At 51.1% G+C, this 26,476-nt stretch overlaps 1 protein-coding gene across 2 annotated transcripts; it reads left to right on the top strand.

Moving 5' to 3' along the window:
• The first annotated feature begins 1,678 nt into the window (after positions 1–1,678).
• On the top strand, positions 1,679–25,904 carry CTXND1 (cortexin domain containing 1). 2 transcript variants are annotated; one of them, XM_066239246.1, is made up of 4 exons: positions 1,679–1,868; positions 18,486–18,646; positions 20,968–21,129; positions 22,314–25,904. In XM_066239246.1, the coding sequence occupies exon 4, from the start codon at positions 22,376–22,378 to the stop codon at positions 22,553–22,555; it is 180 nt and encodes a 59-aa protein (XP_066095343.1). In that variant the 5' UTR covers positions 1,679–1,868; positions 18,486–18,646; positions 20,968–21,129; positions 22,314–22,375; the 3' UTR covers positions 22,556–25,904. The 2 variants fall into 2 exon arrangements, with proteins under 2 accessions (XP_066095343.1, XP_066095342.1); XM_066239245.1 differs by lacking the exon at positions 18,486–18,646.
• The last annotated feature ends 572 nt before the right edge of the window (positions 25,905–26,476 follow it).

Genomic DNA, 26,476 nt, shown 5'->3' with positions numbered 1-26,476 from the left:
TTTCCTTTTTAACTCTGTTCCTGGTGTCTTTTTTCCTAAATAAATGTATTCATATTTTTATAATCATATCTGTCAGTCTTTTCCTTCATGCATTTGTGATATATCTAAAAGGCTCATAATCCCAGGTTTCTGACAAACACCTATGTATTCATTTAATTATTTTTTGGCTTCACTTTTTTACATTGAATAACTGAGGGATTTGGAATTTATTTTGGTCTGGGGAAGTAGGTAGAAAATCAGCTCCACTAATTATTGGTCAGTTATTCTAATATCATTTTTGGAAAAATCCATTTCTTTTATTACCTTGAAGAGCCACCTTAAACACCACAGTTTCTTATAATTTTGGGCTCTTCATCCTTACTCCACTGAGCAGTCATCGCTGGGCTGGTAACATGCTGTTTTAATTACTGTTGCTCTGTGACAAAGGCAGTGTAGTGTGACAGAGGTCTGAGCACAGATGCATAGGTCCGGGAGGCAGAATAATCTCCCCCCTTGCCCTGTGTGACTCGGAGTGATATTTATCCTACCAGGTCCCCGTTTCCTTAGCTGTAAGTGACAGCAATATAAATTAGTATTTGCATCACAGGGTTGCTGTGAGGAATGAAATACACTAATACATACTTCCTTTGGTATAAGCGCTCTGTCGGTATTGCATCCTATTCACCCATGTATGCATTCTTTCATTTTAATATCCAGAGCGGCTACTTTCCCTTATACTCTTCTTTATCAAGATTTAGTGGCCTGACCTGTGGTGGCGCAGTGGATAAAGCTTCCACCTGGAACGCTGAGGTCACTGGTTCAAAACCCAGGGCTTGCCTGGTCAAGGCACATACGAGAAGCAATAAAGAATTGATGCTTCCCACCTATCCCCTCTGCCTTGCTCTAATAAGTATAATCTTAAGAAGAAAAAAAAGAAAGAAAGAAAAGACAAGATTTTTCACACTAGACCTGGAATCATTGTGTCAAGTTAAAAAGAAAATTCTACTTGGAATATGGTGGAGATTGTACTGAATTTATAGATAAGGAGTTGATATGGTTACATGCTCATCTTAGAATAAGGATTGTGCGTCCATACATTCAAATCTTCAGTTCCCCCAGGAGAGACGAGTTTTATACAAAGCAAAACATATTCCCTGACAAATTTATATTTCTACTTATGGTTTTGGTATGAGTGAGGAAGGGATTTTTCATCCACATTTCTCCATGGGCAGCCAGCACAAGAATACTGTTTTGTATGTTTATCTTCTGCCAATAGTAATTGTTTTTCTAGTACTTTCAAATTAAAAAAAAAAGGCAAATACATATATTGGTTTCACAAAGGTACGACGTTAGTATTTTTACACCCTTTTCTTCTCTAGTCTAATTTGCATTCCCCAGAGTTTCCAAAGCGGCCTCCAAATCTTGATCCTAACTTTAGTGGAAATGTCTGTCTGGATATTAAGCATAATGCAGACGGTGGCTTGGGGAAAGGTGTCTGTTTTTCCGTAAATGAATTATCTGAAGGGAACGCTTTACAAGAGCCGATCAGAATCACCCAGACTGGGTCGTGCGCCTGCCAGGGGCTCCCGGCCCCCTCCCCGCGCGGCCCACGCTCTGTCTGGCCGGGGGTGAAGTTTCTCCTGCGTTTCCGCTTGAACGGCATCCAGCTGCCTCGCCTTTAAAATGCCAGGCCGGCCGGCGCTCCGCTCAGAGCCCCCTCTCGGCGGCTGGTCCGGGCTCGCCCGCACCTCCGGGGCGCTGACTCAGCCGCAGCCCTGCCGCCGCGCGCCCTGCCGGGCCTGGCAGCGCCCCCTGCGCCCCTGCGCCCCCGGCCGGGAGGTGCCGCAGCCAACCAGGGCCCTGAGAGCGCACTTGACGGGCCTCCCCAGGTAAGGTTGCGGGGGCACCCGGGACCTGCCGGGCGCTTGCGGGCTGGGGCACACAGCATCGTCGGTGCTGTGAGTGCGGCGTGCAGGAGGTCCCCGGCCGCAGGTAGAGGGTCTGCTCGCCGAGGTGTGGCTGTAACCCCTCCTCTGGGGCACTGCGCCCGGCCGCGCCTGGGTCGGAGGAGGGCGGGCAGGTCGCCGCAGCCCTGGGCGCCCGGGGAGCCGCGCCGGCCCGCGCTGCAGTGGCCGGCTATGCTCTTGGCGCGGGTCTCTACACCTGAAAGCGTGTCGTGCCATGTTTAGGCACCCTCACGCTGCCGAGCCATCACCTCTCCATTCGGGGGACCGCTGTCTGTCTGCCTGCCACTAAGGGGTTTGAGCCGTGTGAGTTGTCAGTGAATCAAAGTTATAAATTCTTCTCGTCAAGTTCAGTGTCTAAAATGCAGTTCCTTCTTGTGGCTTACAAAACCACAGAACCAGTTTTTCCCAGTGTAGCTGATGAAGGTCACAACTGATGTAACTTCTGGGAAAAGTTCTGTTGGTGGCAGCCTTTTAAATGTCAGGTCTCAGCTGGATTTTGTTCTGATCTGCGACGAAAAGCCTAGCACGCCTTTCAGATATTTCATCCCATATCAGTAGAGAAGTGGAGAATGGCTCCGAGTGATATTTTGGGGAATGTGTTACAGCTCTGACTTTTATAACAGTCCCTACTGCCCAGGGGAAAGTTCTGAAAGGGAAAAACCAAGGTGGTGCGCCTTCTCGCGAGATGCTCGCAAGGTCGTGTGGCTTCGGACCCTCTCTCTCCCTGAGCCCCTTCTTGACAGGAACTGTGATAACATGATCTGTGGTCTTTGCAAACCTGCAAAGTGAGTTTAGGGCATCAAAAAGCCAAACATCCAAGGCCTTACATGTGATTTACAAATTGGATTTGGATCGAGGCCACATCTTCAGAGATGGCTCAGCATAAGATACACACCAGCTTTGAGGACACACCAGGAGGAGAACTGTGCAAGCAGAAACTTACCTTTGGAAAACTGTTCTAAAGCCAACGACTTCTTCTTTATCCAAAAGACAAATTGTGCGTAGGCTATTCATCTATTCTGTGTTATCTCTGCATTCATATAGTCTTGTTCCAAACGATTAATTTCCCAATTGCTTTTTCCAGTTGTATTTTTTTTTCTCTCCCGGAACGACATGCAAGTAATGAATGCATGAAATTTAATGTGTCTCTGAACTCAAATGGATCTGGAAAATTATAGCAAATTTCTAGCCATTAGATATTTAAGATCCAAATTTAAAATAAACAAGATTACTGTGGAAGAAGGGTTTTTACAAATAGTAGGAATCTTGCCTAGCCTGAAGAAAGCAATAGCTCAGCTCGAAGAAGCTCAATGACAGCTTATAGGTTATGATTTAGAAAACCCTTTCTCTTACCAGTTTATTTCTTTACCGAGTTAAGGAAAGAGGCAGCCATTCTGAATATACTGCCTTGCTAACCTTTCTCCAACAAATATTTACACTAGCAGGCTACACTATCACAGCACAGACTCCAAATCTGCAGACCTAAGGTGGTTTGTGTATAGTATCGTTCAAATTCAACGCTATTTCCAATGGTTTAAATGGAAAATGAAATGGTATCAAGGAAAATGGCCTTAAATTATCCTGTCTGGCCACAATAGAAAGAATAGTGTTTACAAATTGACAGTGTTCCAAGACTCTGAGGTCAGTGCTTCTAACAAGCCCTGATGGGGACAAAGACCATAATGTACTGAATCTTGGCATTAAGAGCCATGGAACTGGTCCATGGCAGTGTTTTTTGTGTTTTTTTTTTTAAGATAACTGAAGTTCATATTAAAACATTAAAAGTGACAGCATTTCCAAATATTTGAATTGTTTTGGGAGGAAATATTCCTAAAGTGCATCACAGCCTTCTTACTAAATCAGAGAGCTGGCTAATGGGAACGGATGCATTTCCTGAGGACAGGAGAGCAGCCCCGGGAGAATTGTTATCTTGTGTCTAGCGGGGAGACAGAACCCTGGTGTCTGCAGCCAGCAGGTCGGTGTTAGTCCTGGCTCTGCCGCTCGTCAGGTGGAGCTTCCGATCTCTCATTTGTAAAGCACTTATTCTATGCCAAGCATTTTATATAGCTGTTTAATTCCCAGAGTAACAATTCTTATCCCCATTTCCCTGATGAAGAGCCTTATGATTAGAGAAGTGCCTTCAGTTACCCCAGGTCAGTTCAGGGTAAGGGAGCTGGTATATTCCAAACTAGGCTCACCGGATTTTTTTTTTTTTTTTTCATTTTTCTGAAGCTGGAAACAGGGAGAGACAGTCAGACAGACTCCCGCATGCGCCCGACCGGGATCCACCCGGCACGCCCACCAGGGGCGACGCTCTGCCCACCAGGGGGCGATGCTCTGCCCATCCTGGGGGTCACCATGTTGCGACCAGAGCCACTCCAGCGCCTGAGGCAGAGGCCACAGAGCCATGCCCAGCGCCCGGGCCATCTTTGCTCCAATGGAGCCTTGGCTGCGGGAGGGGAAGAGAGAGACAGAGAGGAAAGCGCGGCGGAGGGGTGGAGAAGCAAATGGGCGCTTCTCCTGTGTGCCCTGGCCAGGAATCGAACCCGGGTCCTCCGCACGCTAGGCCGACGCTCTATCGCTGAGCCAACCGGCCAGGGCGTCACCGGATTTTGATCCCCGGTGCTGTACCTATCATATGTGGCTGCTCAGAGGAAAACATCGTGACTTAGCCAGCACTCAAACTGACCACCGGTTCCACTCTGTGAGGATGAAATTAAATGACAAAATTTCATGTCTGGGGCCTAGGCGGTGGTCCCTCTGTAACTGGTCTCTCTGTGATCTGTTATTGCTTGGGAGTCCATACCTTCGTATATGACTCAGTTCCCTGTTTCTAAACTCAGGGAATGACTGCTTTTTTGGCTGGATTGTTATGGAAAGTACAGCTGCTGAGTATACAACAAAGCTTAGCACACAGTAGGTGTTTCACAAAGCCCTTTTGCACCTCCCACCCCATAGTCTGCCCCTGTGTCCACCATGGACAGATTTCCTCTGTGTGTCCGTGAACACATGTCCCTGCGGCTGGAAATTCCTGGAGGGTGCCTGCTGTGCCCCAGGGACGATAATGCTGCCAGCCCTCCAGGTGGGGCCCCCGGAAAACTTATTTCAAGGGACACATAGAAGGACAATGTCCTAGATGGAAGAGATCAGGTGGTGACAGCTTAGCCGCAAGCCTCTTTCCTCCTGTTCTGCCCACTTGCTGACCCTGTAACAAAAGAGGGGTTGTGTGACCTGGTGTCTCAGTAAATGGCCTCCAGGCACACATTTCATGTTTAGTATATAATTTATATTCTGTGCCTATGGGAGGTTTTCAATTTTTTAATTCTTTAATGATTCACTTTTAATGTTTATATTATTTTAAAATATGTTATTCTACTCCATAACACATCTTCATTCTCATACAAAGCAGGGCAGCCCACCAGCCACATGGCCCAGGGCCGCACTCCCACACCATCCGTGGTGTGTGCCCCCGGAAGGGATGCCAGACTCCTTGAACCCCAGGGACTCCAAAATGGCATTTCACTCCTGTCCTTGGGGCTGGTGTGACGGAAAAGAAACTTGTGTTCCTCCAAGAGGAACAGCAAGGTCAGAAAGATAAGGCCACTGCTCCCACAACCAGGCCCCTGGCAGACACAAGGGGAGATACGATGTTCTTTCCGTGGACATGAATTTTCATGCTCAGGTGTCTATGATGAGTTGACCACAGGTGTCAGGCATGATGACACCCGTTTGTCATCCAGCAGTTGGCACCGAGAGCCAACAGGTGGCCTGGAACTGTTTGGCCTCTATCATCACCTCCAGCTCCCTCTGGCTACACCGACTTCTCTTTGGCTCAGACGGAGCTCCCTGTGCTCAAGATTGGAAATAGATGGCACGCGTCTGTCGAGCCTCCCTCCCTTGCTCAGAACAGACATGGCTAATCAATCACGACCTTCTCTCTCACAGAGCCAGAGAGAGGCCTTAGAGTCCTTCTCAACAATTGCCTGGTGTTGGCTCGTGAAATGTCATTTAATTGGGTACTGCAGGGGCTTGGCCAGTTGGCTCAGTGGTAGAGCATTAGCCCAGCATGTGGATGCTCCGGGTTTGATTCCTGGTTAGGGCACACAGAAGCAACTATCTGTTTCTTCACCCCTCCTCCTCCCCTCCCCTCTCTCTCTTCTCCTCCCACAACCAGGGCTCAATGAATTTGAGCACATCAGCCGGGTGCTGAGGATGGCTCATGGAGCCCTCCACCTCAGGAGCTAAAACGACTTGGCTGTGATCATGGCCCCAGATGGCCAGAGCATTGGCCCTAGATGGGGGTTGCTAATTGGAACCTGGTCGGGGTGCATGTGGGAGTCTGTCTCTCTATCTCCCCTCCTCTCACTTGGAAAAAGAAGAAAACAAAATTGGGTACTCTAGGCAATGGGAAGACACTGAGTAAAGAGTTCAGCCATAGGAGCAAGCTGACGGCCCCGCCCCTACCCCCCACGCCGTAGGTCGCACAGTAGTGAGAGCCCATGCATGGAAACAGTCACAAGTACCGGGTCCCTGGAGGGTATGGATGGACCTGCCATCTAAACCCCCATCAATAGTAGGCTTGCTCAGCTTCTATGATGAGCAAGCCTACTTGGAAAAAGTCTATTTCTCTCCCTTAATAATTGGTGTTTGGGAGGGGTGTTCTTCTGAGGAACCAATGGATGGACAAATGGACATTCTTGACTCAGCTGCTAGGACCTGGGTCTTATCAGTATCAACCATAAGGCAGAACTGTTGAGTGACAGAGTATGTATTCCTCCTTGTGCTCCAGTTCAATATTAATATGTTCATTCTCAGTGTCTGCAGAAGAAACCCCGACACTGTTACCCAACTGAGCTTTGAAAATTCTGCCTCTCCCTGGCGGCCCCATCTCCATGTGAACAAAAAACATTATTGTTAATCAATAATTACACGCCCAGTGAGATCTACTTCTGCAAACCTTCTTCTTGTTCAGCAGATGCTCTGATTTCTGAGAATGTGCCTTAGAAAGGTCACGGGCACCGAGGTGAGTGTGGAGAGGGTGGATTTGCAGTATGTCAAGAGTCACGTCGCGGCCCTGGCCAGTTGGCTCAGTGGTAGAGCGTTGGCCTGGCTTGCGGGGGACCCGGGTTCGATTCCTGGCCAGGGCACATAGGAGAAGCGCCCATTTGCTTCTCCACCCCCACCCCCTCCTTCCTCTCTGTCTCTCTCTTCCCCTCCCGCAGCCAAGGCTCCATTGGAGCAAAGATGGCCCGGGCGCTGGGGATGGCTCCTTGGCCTCTGCCCCAGGTGCTAGAGTGGCTCTGGTTGCGGCAGAGCGACGCCCCGGAGGGGCAGAGCATCGCCCCCTGGTGGGCAGAGCGTTGTCCCTGGTGGGCGTGCCGGGTGGATCTCGGTTGGGCACATGCGGGAGTCTGTCTGACTGTCTCTCCCCGTTTCCAGCTTCAGAAAAATACAAAAAAAAAAAAAAAAAAGAGTCACGTCACTCTCCGAGATCAATTTCCCAGTGCCGCCACCCCCCATTCAGGGGAGGCTCCCCACCTGTGAATTCAAAGAGGGGACCCTGCGACGGCCCACCAGACAAAAGCTATTCCTCTCAGAGGCATCTCAGAGTGGTGGTGGGGGATCAGGGACAATTTAAGGAAAGGACTTCCTGCGTGTGGGATGTGGCCGGGATGGTGGAAGGATGGTGGGGGCAGCGATTCAGGAACAATACCTCACATATTACGGAACCTTGGAGAGAGTCACCCCAGGGAGCACAAGGGACTCCGCTTGTCAGATTCTCCTGCCCTGGCTCCACCGCTGACGGCTGTGTGGCCTCCCACAAATCACCCCGCTGCTCTGAACTACACTTTTCTCATGGGTCCAATGGCGAGAAGAACACTGACCTCCAATTATAGGAGGAGCTTACAGAGGAGAACGTGCAGTTAGCTAGCACTGCGCTTATCACACAGGAGGCCTGGAGAAACGTATATGGAATCCGGACCTGACAGTCAACACGTGCCTCACCGGACGTGAAGGAAAAAGCGAAGTCCTCGAAGAGTCACAGGGGAGGTCGCCGTGCAATGCAATGCAGACTCAGAGGCCCAACCCTGCATCCCCGAACCAGAACCTCCCAGCTCAGAGCTGGCGAAGCACATTTTAAAGCAAGGCTGAGAGGGATTAGCAGGCACTCTAAACCTTGGAGTCTAAAGTTTGAGAATCACGGGCCCTGCTTAGGAAATCCACACGGTTGGCACACTGGCTTGACTTAAACTGCACCTCTCCCCACGTGCACAGCTCATTCTGTCTGAACGGGAACACGAATGTCCTCTTTCTTCTCGAGACCTGGAGACACACATTAAATCCCACATGGGTGTCACACCAGGGCGCCCCATAATTTCATTTTTCAACAGAAGTCTCGACACAGTCGCTGTCAGCACTGCCAGTAGCCACAGCTCCATGGTCCAGGCTGAGGTGGCCTCCGTCATTGCACAGCCCCGGGAAAATCGCAGGACAAACAGCAGAGAAACCGGTGCCCCTGCATCTGATGCAAGTGCATCCTGTATCCTTGACCCTTTGACCAAAAAGTCCAAAACTGCTCCAGTTTCAATCTGTACATCAGGAAGGTTATTCTTTTTACTTTGGGTCTGTCTCGTGGTATTTTCTTCACCTTTTTATAAGGTGACTTTGGAGTGACAGACAGTTTGCCTCTTTGAAGGGCAAAGACTTCAATAATAGCTGAATAGCTGAGGTATTAAGATTTGGGTTCAGAACAAGAAACACCATCTGGTTTTAAATGTACTTGTTCTGGAAAAAAAATATTTTTTCTGACTGTTCAAGTTGTAGATGTCCTCTGTGGAGGTCTGGGGGAAATACTGAAGAATATGAAAGAAAGAACTAATAAGTACTATGACCCTGGGCACATAACTATCATTTTCATAGTCTCCAGGGTTTTGTTTTTTTTTTTTGTATTTTTTTCTGAAGCTAGAAACGGGGAGAGACAGTCAGACAGACTCCCGCATGCGCCCGACCGGGATCCACCCGGCACGCCCACCAGGGGCGATGCTTTGCCCACCAGGGGGCGATGCTCTGCCCCTCCAGGGTGTCGCTCCGTTGCGACCAGAGCCACTCTAGCGCTTGGGGCAGAGGCCAAGGAGCCATCCCCAGCGCCCGGGCCATCTTTGCTCCAACGGAGCCTTGGCTGCGGGAGGGGAAGAGAGAGAGAGAGAGGAAGGAGGGGGGGATGAAGAAGCAAATGGGCACTTCTCCTATGTGCCCTGGCTGGGAATCGAACCCGGGTCCCCCACACGCCAGGCCGACGCTCTACCGCTGAGCCAACCGGCCAGGGCCCATGTCTCTGGGGTTTTTTTTGCCCTGTCCACACCTCTTCGGTGTTATTGTTCATTTGCTTGTTTACATACTTGGAATCTGTGAGAACAAAGCCCAGTAAATAGATCACGAACATGAGGCTGTGGGGTTCGGGGGTGATAAATGGGAGGGACAAGGAAACATCTCAGAGAGTGTCTGATGAGGACCCTCAGCAGCAGAGGTAGGCAGGTGCAGAGCATGGTGGTAGAAAGGAATACAGGCAGGAGCGACAGAGCCTCAGGGTGGTTTTAAAATATGCCTCAAATTCTTTGAGACTTGCCCCAATGAGCAGTGGAGTCCGTGTTCCCTCCCCTTGAACCTGGTGGTTCTTTGTGGTTGCCTCGATATTTAAATGAGACAGAAGTAACCTTCTGTGACTTCCAAGTCTCGGTTAGGAAAGGCTACGTGGCTACTGCTGGTCTCTCTTGGGAACCCTCTCTCTGTGACCTTCGGGCCGACACGTCAGGGGGTGGTGGCTGCCTGAGGCCACCATGTGGAGAGACCGCTTGTTGAGAAGGATGCCTGAGGAGCCCAGCTGCGTGAATCTTCCCAGCTTGGCCACCAGACGTGCGAGTGAGGGAACCTTCCAGAGGACTCAACCTCAACCACCAGCTGACTGTAACTGCACATCAGAACTCCGAGTGAGTGACAACCACCCAGCCGAGCCCAGTTAACCCAGATTTGTAAGCAACACACACTGTTGTTTGTTTATGAATAAATAACCAGAATCACCTCTTCAGTCTGGGGGTAAACACACGAGTCCGGTGGGCTGGTTGGGATCAGAGCCTCGGAGGGCCTCGGTGTCCAAGGCCTGAGTCCCCCCGAGCTGCCCAGCCGTGAGTCCTCGCCTGTAGAGGTGGAACGGTAGGTAGCCCTGGTGTTTGGACCGTATTCTCTGTGTGGGATGGTTCTCGGCACTTGACTGACATCTCTCCTCTAATCCTCACCCTGACTCTATGGTCTTGGTGCCGTAATCATCACCCCTCTTTTACCTAGGAGGAAACTGAGGCCCATAGAGGTTATATCATTTGCCCAGGTTGCCTTGCTATAGTACACAGGATTGGGCTGAGATTCAAAACCCAAGGACTGGCTCCAGTCCCTCCCTCGCCCCTACGCTGTCCCTCTCCGTGGAGGCTGCGGGGAGCAGAGGACGTCTGTATCAGAGGGGTAGCGCCTGACAGCAGGAGGGCTGACCTTGCTCTTGTCTGCCGGAGAGATCCCGGACCAGTGGCATCAGCACCACCAGGAAACCTATTAGAGACATGATTCCTAGTCACTGTGTCACCTCTGCTCGGACTGCAGGGCAGTGTCCGAGCCTGACTCACTCGTTCTGACGGCCAGAACTGTGCGCAGCCACCAGGGCAGTGCCGGCCAGCCCCCCCTGCAGCTGTGTTTGTTTGCCTGATGCTTCACTTCTGAAACAGAGACCTCTGAGCACGGTGCTCGTCCTCCTGGGAGGACAGGGTCGCCTCTGCCAGCCCGAGGAGCAGGCGGCTACAGGCCCAGCCCCCGTGGCCTCCTGGCCAGGCTGCCCCCCCCCCCGCGGGTCTGTTTATCAAGATGAAAAGGATGGTTGTGGCTTCTGTTGATGTGGACGCTTCCTGCGCCAGCGTCCCCCGCTGTCCTGAGCGTGGGGCGGTGCACATAAATTCTCAGGCCTCATCTGTTCGTTTGAGTCCCGCTTGCTGGGCACAGAGGAGAGAAAGCATTAGCGGAGTAGGAGTGGGAAGGCTGACGAAACGAGCAGACACTTTCAAGGACTCTAAACAGAGAAGGGTAATTAATAATATCCCGCTGAATTGATCTTCCCATTCCCACATCCTTGGTGACCAAGGTTCAGCCAGGTGCTGAGTGACGGGCTCTGAGCAGAAGACGGAGGACGCAGGGTGGGCCGAGTGACGGGCTCTGAGCAGAAGACGGAGGACGGCAGGGTGGGCCGAGTGACAGGCTCTGAGCAGAAGACGGAGGACGGCAGGGTGGGCCGAGTGACGGGCTCTGAGCAGAAGACGGAGGACGCAGGGTGGGCCGAGTGACGGGCTCTGAGCAGAAGACGGAGGACGGCAGGGTGGGCTGAGTGACGAACTCTGAGCAGAAGACAGAGGACGCAGGGTGGGCTGAGTGACGAACTCTGAGCAGAAGACGGAGGACGCAGGGTGGGCCGAGTGACGGGCTCCGAGCAGAAGACGGAGGACGCAGGGTGGGCCGAGTGACGGGCTCCGAGCAGAAGACGCAGGACGCAGGGTGGGCCGAGTGACGGGCTCTGAGCAGAAGACGGAGGGCTCAGGGTGGGCCCAGTGACGAACTCTGAGCAGAAGACGCAGGACGCAGGGTGGGCCGAGTGACGGGCTCTGAGCAGAAGACGGAGGGCTCAGGGTGGGCCCAGTGACGAACTCTGAGCAGAAGACGCAGGACGCAGGGTGGGTCGAGTGACGAACTCTGAGCAGAAGACGGAGGACGCAGGGTGGGCCGAGTGACGGGCTCCGAGCAGAAGACGCAGGACGCAGGGTGGGCCGAGTGACGGGCTCCGAGCAGAAGACGGAGGACGCAGGGTGGGCCGAGTGACGGGCTCCGAGCAGAAGACGGAGGACGCAGGGTGGGCCGAGTGACGGGCTCCGAGCAGAAGACGGAGGGCGCAGGGTGGGCCGAGTGACGGGCTCTGAGCAGAAGACGGAGGGCGCAGGGTGGGCCGAGTGACGGGCTCTGAGCAGAAGACGGAGGACGCAGGGTGGGCCGAGTGACGAACTCTGAGCAGAAGACGGAGGACGCAGGGTGGGCCGAGTGACGGGCTCTGAGCAGAAGACGGAGGACGCAGGGTGGGCTGAGTGACGGGCTCCGAGCAGAAGACGGAGGGCTCAGGGTGGGCCCAGTGACGAACTCTGAGCAGAAGATGGAGGATGCAGGGTGGGCTGAGTGACGGGCTCTGAGCAGAAGACGCAGGACGCAGGGTGGGCCGAGTGACGGGCTCTGAGCAGAAGACGGAGGACGCAGGGTGGGCCGAGTGACGAACTCTGAGCAGAAGACGGAGGATGCAGGGTGGGCTGAGTGACGGGCTCCGAGCAGAAGACGGAGGACGCAGGGTGGGCCGAGTGACGAACTCTGAGCAGAAGATGGAGGATGCAGGGTGGGCTGAGTGACGGGCTCTGAGCAGAAGACGCAGGACGCAGGGTGGGCCGAGTGACGGGCTCTGAGCAGAAGACGGAGGACGCAGGGTGGGCCGAGTGACGAACTCTGAGCAGAAGACGGAGGACGCAGGGTGGGCCGAGTGACGGGCTCCGAGCAGAAGACGGAGGGCTCAGGGTGGGCCCAGTGACGAACTCTGAGCAGAAGATGGAGGATGCAGGGTGGGCTGAGTGACGGGCTCCGAGCAGAAGATGGAGGATGCAGGGTGGGCTGAGTGACGGGCTCCGAGCAGAAGACGGAGGACGCAGGGTGGGCTGAGTGACGAGCTCTGAGCAGAAGACGGAGGATGCAGGGTGGGCTGAGTGACGAACTCTGAGCAGAAGACGGAAGACGGCAGGGTGAGCCGAGTGACGGGCTCTGAGCAGAAGATGGAGGATGCAGGGTGAGGACGCAGGGTGGGCTGAGTGACGGGCTCTGAGCGGAAGACGCAGGACGCAGGGTGGGCTGAGTGACGGGCTCTGAGCGGAAGACGGAGGACGCAGGGTGGCAGGGCCGCCCTGTGATCAACTCCAGCAGCTGGACTCCTCGTGCTCCAGGTGGCCCGGAGTGTGTCTCCTCCCACACCCACTGCTCTGCGCCCGGGGCCGTCCAGCCAGCCCTTCCCACTCATGCAGGAAGAATGCTCTTCCGTATTGACCACTGTGTCCGAGCCGCCAGCCAGGGAGACAGTGTCACAGCCCCGTGATCAGGAGGACGCACTGGAGACGAGTGGGCTGAACCCAGGCTGAGACATCCAAGTCCACAGGCTCTACCTCGCCTGTCTGGTTCTCAGTGGCATTATTTACCCTTGCGGGTCAAGGACAGAGATGTGTTTGCACCTGGCACTTTGCAGGAAAGGAAGATGATGACAGTAAAGAATCTAGATTCTCCTCATATGTCTCCCTAGAGACTAGCTCCGGCCTCTTGTCCAGCGCATCTGCTGCAGCTGTTGGACACAACCTGTGGAGGCTCTGCCATGACAGCGCCCCACCCACCCTCACCCCTCATACTCACACCGCGATCGGCCGCCCATGCCTCCCCTTGTAGGGCTCCTGGGCCTGGTTCAGAGAACAGCTCCAGGTGACGGAGGGCAAAGGGCATTCCCTGGGTTGGATGGAGCAGCATAACTTCCACCACACCTTGGAGAAATCTAACTTTGCAGTTACCAAGTTTACAACAGCCCCAACAACCAGGCCAGCTAGGAGGCCCTAGAGGCTCCCGAATCCAGGCCTTGCAGGCTGTGCTGACTGACCGACATCTGTTCTGGGAGGCAGGTCAAGGGACATGGGCACTTGGCACAGCCTCCTTCCTGAGTGAAGAGGAGGTGGCGGAAAGGACTCGGAGTGTTGGCAGATGGAAGCTGCAGAGCACATGGTCACAGATGATATCTCTTTACAAGTCCAGGGCTCACGACCTGCCTGTGTGACTAAAACTAACTGTTCTTTTTTTTTTTTTGGTATTTTTCTGAAGCTGGAAACGGGGAGAGACAGTCAGACAGACTCCCGCATGCGCCCGACCAGGATCCACCCGGCATGCCCACCAGGGGCGACGCTCTGCCCACCAGGGGGCGATGCTCTGCCCCTCCAGGGCGTCGCTCTGCTGCGACCAGAGCCACTCTAGCGCCTGGGGCAGAGGCCAAGGAGCCATCCCCAGCGCCCGGGCCATCTTTGCTCCAATGGAGCCTTGGCTGCGGGAGGGGAAGAGAGAGACAGAGAGGAAGGAGGGGGTGGGGGTGGAGAAGCAAATGGGCGCTTCTCCTATGTGCCCTGGCCGGGAATCGAACCCGGGTCCCCTGCACGCCAGGCCGATGCTCTACCGCTGAGCCAACCGGCCAGGGCCACGACTAACTGTTCTAACTCATGGCCTTTTCCATTTGGATCAGGTATACCCCCACCCTAAAAGTGCATGCTTTGACAAGAGTGCCAGGTCAGCCCACAGCCACTTCCTTGGGGCTCATTCACTCACCCAGATCAGCATCCCTGATTGTGAGGCAAGTTCACATCCAGCGCCTCAAGAAGCCAGCAGGTGGAACATGTGGCTTGTGCAGCCTCAGTGCTGAAGAATGATGCCATTGTGTTGGGGAGCGCGGGGCTGGCCGCTGGGAGGACTGGCCCCTCAGTTCCTAGGGAACGGCAGGCAGCTGCGTTCAGTGCTGTGTTTCTTCCTGGGTGTCACGTCCTCACTTTCTATTTCTTTCTTTCTTCTTTTATTCAGTGAGAGGAGGGGAGGCAGAGACGGACTCCTATATACACTCTGACTGGGATCCACCTGGCAAGCCCATTAGGGGGCGATGCTCTGCCCACCTGTAGCATTGCTCTGTTGCTCAGCAACTGAGCTCTTCCTAGTGCCTGAGGTAGAGGCCATAGAGCCATCCTTAGCACCTGGCGCCAACTTGCTCCAATTGAGTCATGGCAGTTAGGGAAGAGAGACAGAGAGAGAGACAGAGAGAGAGAGAGAGAGAGAGAGAGAGAAGTGAGAGTGGGAGGGATAGAGAAGCAGATGGGTACTTCTCCTGTGTGCCCTGACTAGGGATTGAACCCGGGACATTCACACACTGGGCCAAAGCTCTACCACTGAGCCCACTGGCCAGGGCCACATCCCCATGTTCAGAGTTGGACAGGACTTGCACCTGCTGGGTAATTACGGTCAGTGAGCACACTCTACCTGGGGAGCAGGAAGGTGACACTATTCTCTGAATTCCCATTCTTGGCATTCACCCTAGCCTGAAGGATCTGGAAAACACTCGATCTTCCTCTGGGGCTTGTCACCAGGTTATAGAACCTGACCCTGGCCCCATGATAACAGGGGAAAGTCGCCAAAGTGGCAATCTTTCTGGGTCTGACCTCTGCAATCTGTGTGGAGTATTCTGTTGACATGAGGCATGCCCTGGACCTGGGATTTGAGTTGGGGATTGAGAGGCCAGACTGAGTCCTGCTGTGAAACTCAGGAGCTTGAAACTCCAACCTGTTCATCCTTCCTGGAGAGCCCCTAATGACCCTGATGAGTCATTATCACAGAGCCCAAGGCACAGGCCTAGCAGGGGTCAGAAATGTGGATTTGCTCCAAATTCAGCTGTGCCATTGCTCTGAGACTCTGAAAAACACCCCTTCTTCCCCCCACATTCTAGTCTCTTCATCTATGAAGTGGAGGGAGGGGGACCAGGTCAGTGTTTTTAAAGCAGGGACCAAGGAACCCAAGAAGTGTGTGGATGTCCAGAGTGAGAAATGCAGACCACGCTCAAGGGTCGGATTGCTGGACGGGACAAGAGGAGAGGCTCTGCAGGGCGGGAGTTGCGCTAGACGGGCACTTCTGAAGAAAGCAGAGGAGAGGCAGCTATGACGAGGAAATAGTTGCAAATTCTGTACAGTGGAGACCCAGGCACTTGTTATCATAATGTTTATAATATTCTACATCTTTAATTTCTCAAATAATTAGAGCAGCAGGAAGTCATGACCTGGCACTGAGTGGGGTACTACCCTCCCAACCCAACGTGTGCGTATGTACAATATTGAAATTTATTTTACATAAATCATCTCATATTTAGAGTATTGTTCCTCCACTTACTTTTTCACTTCACAAAGTTTCCTAGATGTGTGTGTGTGTGTGTGTGTGTATGTGTGTGTGTTTCTTCCTAAGTGTCTCAAAAAATCCCCTGACAGAGGTTTAACCCGTCTGCTACTGACATGTTCAGGTTGTTCCCGTCTTGCACTGTACAACAGTGTGACAATGAGCATCTCATAACATCCCAGAGCAAAGGAAAAGCAGAAGTATGACCAAACATATGTGTGCTCATCTCCAGGCCGGGGCTTCTGCGTCATCTTTAAAGGCAAAGGACAAATGTCTTTCATGTCATGCTCTTGCATCCTATAGTGCAGTGGTTCCCAACCCCCAGGCCGCGGACCGGTACCGGTCCATGGGCCATTTGGTACCGGTCTGCAGAGAAAGAATAAATAACTTACATTATTTCCGTTTTCTTTATATTTAAGTCTGAACAATGTTTTATTTTTATTTTATTTTTTGTATTTTTCTGAAGCTGGAACCCGGGAGGCAGTCAGACAGACTCCCGCATGTGCCTGACAGGGATCCACCTGGCATGCTCACTAGGGGGAGATGCTCTGCCCAACTGGGGCATCGCTCTGTTGCAACCAGAGCCATTCTAGCGTCTGAGGCAGAGGCCATAGAGCCATCCTCAGTGCCCAGGCCAACTTTGCTCCAATGGAGCCTTGGCTGCGGGAGGGGAAGAGAGAGACAGAGAGGAAGGAGAGGGGGAGGGGTGGAGAAGCAGATAGGTGCTTCTCCTGTGTGCCCTGGCCGGGAATCGAACCCAGGACTCCTGCACGCCAGGCCAACGCTCTACCACTGAGCCAACCGGCCAGGGCCAATGTTTTATTTTTTAAAAATGACCAGATTCCCTCTGTTACATCCGTCTAAGACTCACTCTTGACGCTTATCTCGGTCACGTGATACATTTATTCGTCCCACCCTAAAGGCCGGTCTGTGAAAATATTTTCTGACATGAAACCGATCCGTGGCCCAAAAAAGGTTGAGGACGACTGCTATAGTGTAGAATCAAACATCAGTTGCTGAATAATTCTGAACAGCTTATCCCACTCAGTTTTCATCTGTCTCAAAGCACTGAGGGGCAAAACTAGAACTCAAGGAAAACCAAGAAGGAACAGCAGCAGGAGACATCCGGGTTCTCACCTCGGAACCTTGGTGGGCACCACCACAGAACTGCTGTCAGACCCTACGCAGTCCTAACCTTGTTAACAAGTGGACGCCGGTTGAGGGAGCTTAGCTCCATCTTGGATTAAGGTGACCTGCCTGAATTCTAACTTCTTCTTAGAGCAGGTGGTGAACCCTCTCCACCAAGGATAACTCCGTCTAGAGCAGGGGTCTCAAACTTGTGGCCCGCCGAACAATTTTGTGCGGCCCGCAGACTAATCCACGAAGTTCAAAATATTTTGGATAAAATTAAGTAAGCCTAGGGGCCTACTTGTATTTTTCATTTCTCTAGCATCCTAGCTAGATATTAGCTTAGTTAACAGCAGTTGTGATGCGAACTACAGTTTCTGGTCGTTTTGTGACACTGAGTAAACTGCATGTACGATTGTGCTTGTTGTACTGATTTTTTTTTTTGTTTTCAACTGCAGTGAGAAAAGCGTTATGTAACAGTTGCCTTTTGTAGACCTAGTGCGGCCCGCCGAACGGCTGTGATCTTGCTCTGCGGCCCACATGCTGAGTTGAGTTTGAGACCCCTGCTCTAGAGCCACTACAACTGCTAAGTATCCCAGTGAAACTTTTATCAGATATATTAAGAGGTTGAACCAAAAGCAAAAATGAACAACAGAAGCAGATCCACAGATGACACAGACGTTGGAGTTCTCAAATGTGGTCTTTAAAAATTTGTGATGTTTAAGAAAATAGGTAACAAGGTGGAAAATGTCACTGGAAAGCTAGAGATTTTTTTTTTAAGAGTCATATGGAAATTCTACAGGTGAGAAGTAGAGCTAAAAGGAAAATTTGAATAGATGAGACACATCTGAAAAATGTATGAGAACCTCACCACAGTAGCTATCTCTCTAGAGATGAGCTGGATTACTGTGGATCCAGTTAGAAAACTGCTTTTCACTGTTTTCTTTTTGTATTTTTTTTAAGTGAGAAGAGAGGAGATAGAGAGACAGACTTCCACATGTGCCCCCATTGGGATCCACCTGGCAAGCCCCATCTGGGGCCAATGGTTAAATCAACCAAGCTATCCTCAGTGCCTGAGGTCAATGCTTAGACCAATCGAGCCATTGGCTGCAAGAGGGGAAGAAGGAGAGAAGAGGGAACGAGAAGGGGAGGGAAGCAGATGGTCTCTTTTCACGTGTGCCCTGACCAGGGATCGAACCCAGGATGTCTACATGCTGGGCCAACACTTTATCTGCTGAATCAACTGGCCAGGGCCAAACTTTTGTATTTTTAAAATTTTGAACTGTATACAAATATTTTTGTTGTTATTTATTGACTATTTCTTTTTTTTTTTTTTAGAGACAGAGGAAGGGAGAGACAGAGAAAGAGAAACATTGATTTTGTTGTTCCGCTTATTCATGCCATCATTGGTTGACTCTTGTATGCGCCCTGACTGGGGATCAAACCCGCAACCTCGGCATATTGGGATGATGCTCTAAGCAGCTGAGCTACCCATCCAGGTCCTACAAATACTTGTTTAATTAAATTAATTGGGATGACAGTGGTTAATAGGATTATATATGTTTCAAGTGTACACTGTCACGATACATCATCCATATACAGGGTGATGCAAAATTATGTTTACAGGTGTGAATACATAAAACACAGAGTTTATTCTTCTATTATTATTAATTATTGTATTACTTTCCATACAAACAACTGTAAACTTACTATATATAGCCCCACCCTGTATTGCATTGTGTGCCCAGTGCCCAAAGTCAAATCTTCTTTCGTCACCATATATTTGACCCCCTTTGTCACCCCCACCTCCCTTCCGTCTGGTAAGCACCATACTGTTGTCAGCATCTATGAGATTTTGTTTGTTTTTCTTATTTGTTCATTTGTTGCTTTCAGCTTTATATCTCACATATGAGAAAATCATATGGTTCTTAACTTTTCCTGTCTAACCTGAAACAAAAATGTTAACTTTAATCCTCAAAAAATTAAAAATAGCATTACCGTATGATCCAGCAAGTCCACTTCTAGGTATATAACCAAATGAGTTGAAACAGGGTCTCAAAGAGATATTTATGTATCTATAGTCATAGCAACATTATTCACAATCACCAGAAGATGGAAGCAACCCAAGTGAAAATAATGATGAATGGATACACAACATGTGTTTTATACATACACTAGAATATTATTTAGTCTTTTTTTGTGTGTGTTTTGTTTTGTTTTTTGTATTTTTCCGAAGCCAGAAACGGGGAGGCAGTCAGACAGACTCCCGCATGCGCCCGACAGGGATCCACCAGGCACGCCCACCAGGGGGCGATGCTCTGCCCATCCGGGCGTCGCTCTGCTGCAACCAGAGCCATTCTAGCGCCTGAGGCAGAGGCCACAGAGCCATCCTCAGCGCCCGGGCCTACTTTGCTCCAATGGAGCCTTGGCTGCGGGAGGGGAAGAGAGAGACAGAGAGGAAGGAGAGGGGGAGGGGTGGAGAAGCAGATGGGCGCTTCTCCTGTGTGCCCTGGCCGGGAATTGAACCCGGGACTCGTGCACGCCAGGCTGACGCTCTACCACTGAGCCAACCGACCAGGGCCTATTATTCAGTCTTAAAAAGAAAGTTATGAACATGCTACAATATTAATGAAACTTGATGACCTTATACTAACTAAAATAAGAGTCACAAAAAAGATAAATACTATATAATTCTATTCCTATGAGATCTAGTTCATAGTATGGTCTGGTTCATAATGATAGAAAGTAGAATGGTAGCATCTCGGAGCTAGGGGAGTGGGAACGGGGACTTATTGTTTAATGGTTTTAGGGTTTGTTTGTTTTTTAATATTTATAGTTTTATTTTCTTTCTTAAATTTTCTTTTTCAATTACAATTTACATTCAATATTATTCCGTGTTAGTTTCAGGTGTACAGCCCAGAGGTTAGACAGGCATATACTTGATAAAGTGGTCCCCCTGATATTTCAAGTGTCCACCTGGCACCATACATAGTTATTGCAATATTATCGACTATATTCCCTATGCTGTCCTCTACATCCCCGTGACTTTTTAAAAGATTTTATTTATTGGTTTTAGAGAGAAGAAGGGGGGGGACTAGAGGGAGTAGCGGGAAGCATCAACTCATAGTAGTTGCTTCTCACATGTGCCTTGAGCAGGCAAGCCTGGGTTTCAAAGCAGCAACTTTGGCCTGACCTGTGGTGGCGCAGTGGATAAAGCGTTAACCTGGAAGCACTGAGGTTGCCGGTTCAAAACCCTGGGCTTGCCTGGTCAAGGCACATATGGGAGTTGATGCTTCCTGCTCCTCCCCCCTTCTCTCTCTATCCTCTCTATAATGAATAAATAAAAATCTTAAAAAAAACCCCAGCAACTTTGTCATTCCAGGCCAACGCTTTATCAACTGCGCCTCCACAGGCCAGGTTCCCCACGACTATTCTGTAACTACCAATTTGTGCTTCTCAACCCCCTTCACCTCTTTCACCCTGTCCCCAAACCCCCTCCCACCTGGCAACTAGAGAGTTTTAGTTTTGCAAGATGAAGAGAGTTCTAGGGGTTGATAGTGATGATGGTCACACACTATCATGGATGTACTTAATTTCACTGACCTGCACACTGAGCCATGGTTAGGATGGTAAATATTGTGACTCATGTTTTACTATAATTTTTCTTAACGTTATCATTTTTGAAAGAGAGAAGAAAACAAAAAGCAGCATTAGGATAAAGTACGGTGGCTGCCCCACCAGCCTTCCCTGCCAGGCCCCCCAGTCATGTCTCAGGCCAACGTCTTGGGAAGTAACCAGCCTCTGTCCCGCTCTGTTCCAGCCACGCCGGCCCCTGCACCTGCTTCTCTGAGTGGAAGGTCACTGCGCTCACGGGCTCCCGGCTGTGATGTCCGGCCCCTCCCCCTCTCTCCTACAGCAGCCTCGCCCAGGGTGCCAGCCCACCCCATGGCCCTTATGAAGAGGTGACCACTCCGACCAGCAGGTCAGTGACTTCTGGGGACTGGTGGGGAGGGAGACAAGGTCTGAGCAAGGGGACAGCACGGTCCCCTGTGGTTACAGGTATGCTAGTTCCTCCCAGCCAGGGGCCCACGCAGGTGTCCCGTGAAGCTGCGGAGGGGGTGGGGAGATGGGTCTGCACTGCTTCCAGCTTCCACCAGAGGAGGGAGAGGCCTGCAGAAGTTTGGGGCTTGGGATGTTGGACCTTGGGGAAGTCATTTCCCCTTTCTGGGTCTCAGTTTTCCCATTTATAAAATGTTCACCTTGATACCTGACTGACTTGCCTCCAGGACTGTCTTGAGCAGTGGTTCTCAACCTTTCTGGGTTTTTTTGTTTGTTTGTTTGTTTTTTGTTTTGTTTTTTTTTGTATTTTTCTGAAGCTGGAAATGGAGAGGCAGTCAGACAGACTCCCGCATGCGCTCGACCGGGATCTACCCGGCACGCCCACCAGGGGGCGATGCTCTGCCCACCAGGGGGCGATGCTCTGCCCATCTGGGACGTTGCTCTGTTGCGACCAGAGCCACTCCAGCGCCTGGGGCAGAGGCCATGGAGCTATCCTCAGTGCCCGGGCCATCTTTGCTCCAACGGAGCCTCAGCTGCGGGAGGGGAAGGGAGAGACAGAGAGGAAGGAGAGGGGGAGGGGTGGAGAAGCAGATGAGCTCTTCTCCTGTGTGCCCTGGCTGGGAATCAAACCTGGGACTTCCGCACGCCAGGCTGACGCTCTACCACTGAGCCAACTGGCCAGGGCCTCTCAACCTTTCTAATGCCGTGACCCCGCAATACAGTTCCTCATGTGGCGGTGACCCCAAACCAAAAAATAATTTTGGTGGCTACTTCATAACTGTAATATTGCTACAGTTATGATTCGGACTGTAAATACCTGATATGCATTATGTATTTTCCGATGGCTTTAGGCGACCCCGCTAGGGTTGCGACCCACAGGTTGAGAACCGCTGGTTTTGAGGATCGAACAATGAACTGGATGTGAGGCGCAGTGTGTAGCTGGTTGCTCCGTGAATTCGGGACTGGGGGTGGTGGTGATGGCTCGGGAGAAGGGGAGCAGCAAGCTGTCCCTCCAGGGGCAGAGGAGACACAGAGTGAGTCTGTGCCCTTCCCCTGCTTCAGGCCGGTGGGCACGACCCTCCCTGACTACTGCCTGGCTCTCTGCAGGGCTGGAAGATGGTACCAGTCCACCGGGAGCCGGAGGAGCAGCCTGCAGCCGCCAGCCTGCGATGGAGGAGCCCACACCCGAGCCCGTCTACGTGGATGTGGACAAAGGCCTGACCTTGGCCTGCTTTGTCTTCCTCTGCCTCTTCCTCGTCGTCATGATCATCCGCTGTGCCAAGGTCATCATGGACCCTTACAGCGCCATCCCCACGTCCACCTGGGAGGAGCAGCACCTGGACGACTGAGGCTCGCCGCGGCCCGGGATGCGCCTCTGTCTCCCTTGGCCACCAGCCTACCAGCCCACAGACACCAGGAAGGGACTCAGGCACCCGGGGGTGGAGAAGATTCCCCTTAGCCTTTTGCCTGCTCTCACACAAGCACCCCCACTCTGGTGCTGGGGGAGGGGTTCCCTCCTGTGGGCTGGTCTGGGAATTATTGTGACTATGGGGTGGTCACCTTCCCTGGCTCCAGCACAGACATCCACCATCATACCACAGTGGTCTTGTTTTGAGGAGAACTTCTGCCCTTAAGATGCAAACGAGCACGTGTCCTGGCACCAGGGGCTCCCAGTCAGACATCCCCCCAAACCCAAGCCGCCTCCAGCAGGCCGTTGTGAAAGGAGATGGTGGTACCTCATCCACAAACTCACAAAAGGCACAGGGGCTGCTTCGCAGCCGTATTTTTTTAAGCTAAAATAGAGAAGGGCATATTTTTTTCCTGTTATAGATGAAAATACATTTTAGAAATTTGGGGAAATACAGAAAAATAGAAGGAAAGGGAGGAAATAACACTTATAATTCTGCCTCCCTGGAAGCTGCCATTTTGAAATATTCTCCCAGCCTTTTTTACACACATTTTTAAATAGAGTCATACCGCATGCAATGATATATCATTCACATTACAGCATGAAAACATTCCCATTTCGTCAGACATACTTCATACCCGTCACTGTTAGGGGCTGCAGAGAATTCCATCAGCTGGCTAGGTGGTAGTTTAATAATCATCTTCTTTTGGTCTTACGTTTAATTCTTTTGCTAATTTTTTCCTCCCACAAAATTATTTCACCCTGTAACGTCTTGAGAGCACACTGTCTACGATGTGAATAACAGACAGACAGGGAGACCTGGGTTCAAGTCCTTCCAAGCCACTCCAAGGCTGTGTGACCACAAGCAAGTCACTCACCTCTCGGTGCCTCAGTCCCCTCAGTTTCTAACAAGGAGTAAAAGCCTGGCTTTTTAAAATTGTGTGTAGACCTCATGGGAATGAAAGGACAGGAGGAGGTGCTTTGAATGAAGTGAGCTATGGGGGAAACAGGACGAAGTTGTTAATAATGAGTCTCCTGGGGCCTTCCTCCTCCCTCTTCTTCCCACCATTCCCCCTGCCTGTCATCCCGTCACCTACATCTATGACCTTGCAGCAAGAACAGTGGAGCAGAGCCCAGACACTTGGTCCCAAGTCCCGATTCCTCAATTCCTCTACTTCCTTGCTATCTGACTCCAAATAACTCAGCCTCTCTCAGCTCTAATTTCCTCATCTGCAAAAATGGGGAATAATATCTACCTCACAAGGTTGTTGTGAGGATAAAATGATAGAACATGGGCAACCTTGGTGTCCTTTCTTGATTCCACCACCCCCGGAGAAGCCAGGGTTCTGAGCTGGGAAGAACCAAGGTTCTGTGTGCCCCCTGCCCCCACAGAGGCTAGAAACCTGGTTTTTCACTTCCCAGGGCCACTTCCAATAGGCCAAACCTCTGAGCCAGGACCGCTGGTCAGAGTAATGCTCACAGCAACCTCTTCCAGCACCTGACCTCAAGGGATATGGTGTCTATTAATTTATGTCATTGTCATTGTCATCAGTTTTCACACACCTGCTATGAAGTTAAACAAGACCACCTTCCTCTGAAAGCATTCAGTCTATCCGTCCAAGGCAAGGCCACCATCCACCAGAAGAGACCTGTAGCTGTGAAGAAGTTCATGGCTCCCTTCCCGTCACTTGTATCCCAGCTGTGGGTCCACAATCCAATCCAGGTGATTGGGAAACTGGTTTCCAAAGCACTGTCACAACTAGGTGACCCCTGAGAGTGAACAAAGCCACAGCTGTTCAGCCAGCATTCCAGGGCACATTCAGCTGTCCCCCTCCACTACGTGGGATGCACAAAGGGACAGCTGGCGAAGGCAGTGGCCCAGGACACACTGGAGGCTCCGTGTAAGGGGAGGATGGAGCACAGGGGCCTTGTGCGTCGTCTCGGCCCACAGCCGCCTTCACTCTGCAGCCTACCTCAGACATACCAAGTGCTTCTGGGAAAAGCCTGTCTGAAGCAGCTCCCAACCAGCTAGGAGCAGATTCCAAGGGACAGGAGGGGTCTTGAAGACCTCGCCTGGAGATGCTTTAGACCTCTTGGGAGCGAAAGACATGATTCCTGAGGGCCATGTCACTCAAACAGTGACAAAGGACCCTGAGGAGCTTGTCAGAAATCCCAAATCACGGCCCCACCCCAGGCCTAAAAGATCAAAATCTCAGGGGGATGGCGGGAGAGCAAGAATCTATGAGCAGACCCAAGTGACCTGAATGTGCACTGGAGTTTGAGAGGTAATGCTTCTAGGATCCCGTGGTCCCAATTAGTTTCTTTCTACACCTAGATTTGCTAAATATTTCCTACCCTATCTTGACTCTCCCTCTCATTGTTTTTTTGTTGTTTGTTTTTTGAAGGGTTTTTTTTTTTTGGTGGCAAGGGGAAATATGATTTCAGAAAGGCAAAATATGTGTTCAGAGGGCAAATATGTCTACAAAAGAAAATTTAACAACCCCTTCCCATTCAACCTTCCAACAAAACAGTGATATTTATTGTTCTTTTCTAATCTCTGTCCACATGCAAGGTATATTTTTTTCATATATGCCATCAGTTACATAATTTAAACCATCCTCTCTCCTATAATTACACTGTAAGCATTTTTCCGCTACAGTTTTCCTACTTATCATTTCAGTGGCCATAAACCACACTATCTAGAAGAGCATGTACACAACTATCCAGGCTCCTATTAAGTACTTGGGTTGATTTTATTTTTTTCCTATGACACATGAAGAGAAAAGAAAAAAGTAGAGAGATGTGGAACCCAGGGACTTGCTCAAAACATGGAGAATAAACATTTAAATTATACACCGTCCACCTAAGAGGCACATGTGGGAGGGAGTCCTGAGAATCTGATGGTATTAAGAGAGATGTCAAGCTCCTGTTGCTGGTCTATGCCGGTGAAGGAGGGAAGGAGGTGGGCCTTTGTGATCAGAGCACCTTCGCTGTCTCAGGTGAAGTTTGGAGCTGTGGAAAGAGAGAAACTGTCTACAAAAGAAATGAACAGAATTTCCAAAGACAGAAGCTGGCAGAGAAGAAATGAAAAGCATGCAGAGGCCTGTGAAGCTGGCCACAATCCAGGACGCCAGGGAAAATCTGACCAGGGAGAGAAACTCCCGGTTCCAGGGAACGAGCGGTGGATTTTCCAGACAAGGATGTGTGGCGGCCAGTTTTAAGTTGTACTGTGCCCTGCAGAGGCCCCCTTCCTGTTATTCCAAACCCTCAGTAAAGTCTGATACACCATCCATCTTGTGGCAGTTGTATTTGCAGACAGTAAAGGTATCGGGGAAGTGGGCGAGGGAGGGAGTGCAATCTGCAAAGGGGCAGTGCGGCAGCAGACGCGGGAAGTCCGAGTGACAGTCGCCAGGAGAAATGTGACCCTGCGGATGCTCAGATACGCCAATGGACTAACAGGACCCTGGCGTGGCCAGCCTGGGGTATCAGTGCCTGTCATCTCTAATTTCATTTTTTCCAACTAGTTGCTCAAATGTCTGCATTTTCCTACTGGATTGAAAGAGTCCTGTCTCCCTGTTCCCGAAACTGTCCCAGAATCCCAGAGGCGGACTCAATCCACAGAGGTCCTATGTCCAGACACCAGGTCGATGGAACTGCAGAGTCCGTGTGCTCACTTGTGCAGTTTCCCGCCCTTATGATGGACGACAATCTGCCCTGCCCGCTGGTCTGTGGCCCAATCTGCTGAGAGTCTCCTGGGTCCCCATTCACAGGCCCAGCCCTTCTCTCCAAATAGCAGAGACAGGCTGTCTGTGTTCAGAGGGCAGGAGAGAGGTCAAGGTATTTACCTCCCCACTCTCTTCCT

Source organism: Saccopteryx bilineata, chromosome 7, assembly GCF_036850765.1.
Source record: "Saccopteryx bilineata isolate mSacBil1 chromosome 7, mSacBil1_pri_phased_curated, whole genome shotgun sequence".
Lineage (NCBI taxonomy): Eukaryota > Metazoa > Chordata > Mammalia > Chiroptera > Emballonuridae > Saccopteryx > Saccopteryx bilineata.
The sequence above is the reverse complement of the archived record's forward strand: the minus strand, read 5'-3'. Positions and strand labels throughout refer to the sequence as shown.

Coding starts and splice junctions, on each gene's coding strand:
- CTXND1 (XM_066239245.1), top strand. CDS start 22,376: ATGGAGGAGCCCACACCCGAGCCCGTCTACGTGGATGTGGACAAAGGC.